Source organism: Osmerus mordax, chromosome 15 (genome assembly GCF_038355195.1).
Source record: "Osmerus mordax isolate fOsmMor3 chromosome 15, fOsmMor3.pri, whole genome shotgun sequence".
Classification (NCBI taxonomy): Eukaryota; Metazoa; Chordata; class Actinopteri; order Osmeriformes; family Osmeridae; genus Osmerus; species Osmerus mordax.
In genome coordinates this window covers 15898633-15902702 of record NC_090064.1, presented here as the reverse complement: position 1 = coordinate 15902702, position 4070 = coordinate 15898633, and the positions used below count along the sequence as shown (strand labels likewise).

General features: G+C 51.4%; 1 protein-coding gene across 1 annotated transcript in view; it reads right to left on the bottom strand.

Moving 5' to 3' along the window:
- The window catches only part of LOC136958028 (neuropilin-1a-like), a 44319-nt gene that overhangs the window by 11092 nt on the left and 29157 nt on the right, over positions 1 to 4070 (bottom strand). The window contains 1 exon segment of the mRNA XM_067252252.1: positions 795 to 1022. Within this exon segment, the coding sequence (XP_067108353.1) occupies positions 795 to 1022 (228 nt within the window).

Below are 4070 nucleotides of genomic sequence, written 5' to 3'. Positions count from 1 at the left end.
GGTCTCACCTTGTGACTAAAATAATGGCGATAACAAGGTGACAGAGATGGTGCCCTCGAGACCTTTCACACTCTGTCCAATCAACACTGTTCACCAGAGAACTTCACCTCAGGGAGAAAAGTATAAATGAGCTTGTAAATTATAGCGCGCTTTTAAACGAATTCCTGCAGCCAGAGTTACTACTCACACTCCCAGAAGAGGAGAAACGACAGCTCCGAAGCAGCTCTCCAAACTGCTGACATTGTCTGAGACAATAATAATCTGTGATCCCCACAGAACATGCTAGAACAGTGACTGTTACCGCCAGTTCCACCCACACATTCTGCCGTGAGACAGCCAGCCAGACCCATAGAAGCGGACTAACAGGAAGTCCCGACGTGAGTCACTTCCTGCAGGAGTGCGATGGACTCTCAAAAGTAACTCTTTTAAGAAGCAGGGTGTGGTGGAGCATTCATCAGCCCCCCATCAGACAAACATAAACACATCTCCACCAACACAATACCACAGACGTAGCAGTGCAAGGACACTATCATAACCAGGAAATGTTGTTCATGGAGTGAAGGCTGGTCATTTGGTCCACACCTCTTTGTTCTGGACAGACTATCGGCCTCTCCCAGGGCATATTATTGGATGGAGGGTGATTCGGAGCCCAAGATAAATCTCCCACCAAAAATAAACGTTCACACACTCAAGAGTATTCACCACAGTTTCACAGTAAAGCTCTCACTAGGCGTCCCTGTCGCATGCTGAGATACATCACTTCCTGTAGTCTTGGCCCCCCCCCCCAGCCTCACCTCCAGGGAAGCCGTCCCAGATCTCCATGCGGTCGTAGCGACAGAACACTCCGCTGGGGGGCGTGAGGTCTGGCTCCAGCTCAAAGCTCTCGAACTCCAGGACGATCTCCGACATCTTGGGGGCGAAGATCATGAAGGTGCAGTCCAGGTTGTTGGGGTATTTCTCGGGGAAACCCGGAGACTTGATGACTCCGCTGTTGGAGGTGAAGTTCCTGGAACATTCCGGACCTGAGAAAAGTCGAAAGAGAGAAAGAAAGAAAGGAAAGAGCCGGAGAGGTGGTGGGGGAGACAAAGAAGATGTTTTTGAGTCCTGGGTGTCTTTATGGCTTGTTTGTTTGCCTGTGTCTTTGTGCTTTGTGATGGATAAGCTCTGGGTGCCAGCTGCTGCACAGAGAGGAAAGCTTTATGACCCAGAGACTCGGACCACCTTGTCGGGCCTTACCATTCAGGAGCCTGCATCTGGACTGTCTCATTGAGCTGTAAGCTCTCTCCTCGCCTCTGTCTTTCATTCAGCCTGACATTTCACACTTCTGTATCCTGCATTCTGAATGTGTGTGTGTGTGAGTGTGTGTGTGTGTGTGAGTGTGAGTGTGTGGTAAAGCACTCCACTAAATGTGCTGTAACATCTGTTGGGTGAGAGTGTAAACATCACTGAGAGGACTCAATCACCAGCAAAGGATTCTGGGGGGAATGAATCAACATACCGCTTGACTCACTTTGCAACTGGAAACCCCCCCACTCCCCCTTCCAAAACACACACTCTCACACACACACATACAGCTCTACATTTCTGTAAGACAGCCACTCAAAACATTAATTCCTAGTTCCATAGAGGGGTGCCTTTCAGGGAATGTTAGCACATTTCACAAACGTTCCTCACTGAGCACGGCATTACAGTCAACAGATGGGGGTTTAACACGAGCTGAAAGTAGCCAGGAGGAGGCCGGGGACAGTGTGGAAGAACAGAACCTTACGCAGAGTCCACTGAGCAGCTTCCTGCAACACCAGGACGTCTGGTCACACGGAGCTGTGTCTATCTCCTGCAGACACAGACGCCCGTTAGCGGTGGAAAAGCTTGACATTTAACGTCACGTCCTTTTTTTTGTTCTCTGACACCCTCCCATGGAGGGATCTGATGGAAATAGCGGGCAGCTGTGGCCAGAGAGAGCTGGTGTAGCGCTGCAGCAGTTTAAGTGAATGTGGCAAAGCGTTCATTCCCCCGTCATTCAGGCATCTTGCTAGGCCTCTAATTCAGGACCATCAGGACCACTCCCGCCTGTCGTACGAACAGTGGAGGGAAAGGAGAGTGCTTCATTTATTTTCTCTCTCTCTCTCTGTCCCTGTCTCTCTTTCTCTATTTTTGGTGAGGCAAAAAGCAAGCAGCTTTGATTGTGAGGCAATTTGACATTTAGAGCTGAACTAAAAGTTGGGTTTCCAAACAGCGGGACTATTAATTCTGCAGTTCTACCACCCCCACCCCACCACGTCCAACCCTCTCTTCCAACATTTTACGTTTGGAAAAAGGAGATATTGAAACTTTTGATAAATGCCACTCACGGGGATGTGGTCAGCCATGTGGTTACCCTACCCCCCACCTGCCCCCCCTGCCCCCACCCCCCCCTACCCCCGCCCCCCCGCCCCCCGCCCAGGACACAGAGGACATGGGGGTCACATGGTAGCTTTTCACGTAAAAGCACAGAAGAACGGCAGTTGGGTGGATGTCCTGGTGGGACTCAGGCTGGTAGCAGACAGGGTTAAAAACAAGACCTCCATCACAGAGAACTCGGGGCTGCTACAACGAGTCGATACCAGGCCTTGGTTCCTGACTGGAGGTTGAGAGGAAGTCCATCCTGTATGTCTATCTACAGTTCTTATCTGATACCAATGCTGACAGAACAAGAATTGGCCTTCCGGAATCCATTCAACTGACCACGACATTCCTAGCTGAGAACTGGGGGATGCCTGGGTCCAGGGCTGGTAGGGGTATCTCTCTCTCTCTCGACCATCAAAGGGGACTTGACGAGGAGGATAAGGGGGGAGGGGGGGGGGGGGGCAGGGGAGAATGGGTCTGGAAGAGTGACATACAGTTAAATGAAAGAGGTAGATAAGGACTAGTATTGCTCTCTTTCTCTCTGTCTGTCTGTCTCCCTCTTTCTCTCTCTCTCTGTCTCTCTGCCTTTGTTTATCGGTTATCACCACCACCTCTGTGATTGTGTGAGGGAGAAATTCGGACGGTTCCCGGGCGCTTTGTTCATCTTCCCAAAAAAAGAAGAAATGTCCGCTACAAAGAGAAGCTATCAAAACAGAACAGAGGATGAACAGAGAGGAGCCAGCTCGTCCCGTGGTGAGATAATCAGCCCACAGATCTCTTTTATCTCCACCTTCACGGGGGGTGTTCCCTTTGTGCTACCCACCCCCCTCGCTACCCAGGATGCTTTGCGCTCGTGTTGCGTGAGAGGTACACACACGCTACAGTCACACAGGGTTGCTTTTCTTTTCAGTCGTGATGTCTGTGTTTTTAGTGTGGGCAGATTGAGGAGTACAACATCTAACTCCCTCTCCTCCTGCGCTCTCCCTCTCTCTCTCCCTGTCTCCTTTCATCTCAGTCTTTGTTTGTGTTGTGTCTGTATATCCGTGGTAGCAGTAAGTCAGTCCGTTTCACCAGCGAGGGGGAGCGAGGTGAAATGGCAGAAGATGCAGAGGTCCTGTGAATATGAACGGCTCCGCCTCCCTCGGAACAGCAGAGGGAGACTCAGCAGAGCGCATCACCAGCCTCTCCTCTCTGTGTTCTGACACACACGCTCGCACTCACACCCTCGCACACACGCTCGCACACACACGCTCGCACACACACGCGCACACACACACTCGCACACACCCTCGCACACTCGCACACACCCTCGCGCACACACACACACACACACGCTTGCACACACCCTCACACACACACGCTCGCACACACCCTCGCACACACACGCTCGCACACACCCTCGCACACACACACTCGCACACACCCTCGCACACACCCTCGCACACACACACATGCACACACCCTCACACACACACGCTCGCACACACACTCGCACACACACTCGCACACACCCTTGCACACACACACGTTCGCACATGTGCACTCACACGCAAGGGTAAACGTACATATCACTTCATCTGAGATAAAAACCCATGTTACAGACCGCCGGGTAACTGGGTTTCGACAAACAGTCAAATTTATGGCCGTGGTGTAAAAAAAAGATGGGAGTCTTGAAAACACAACAT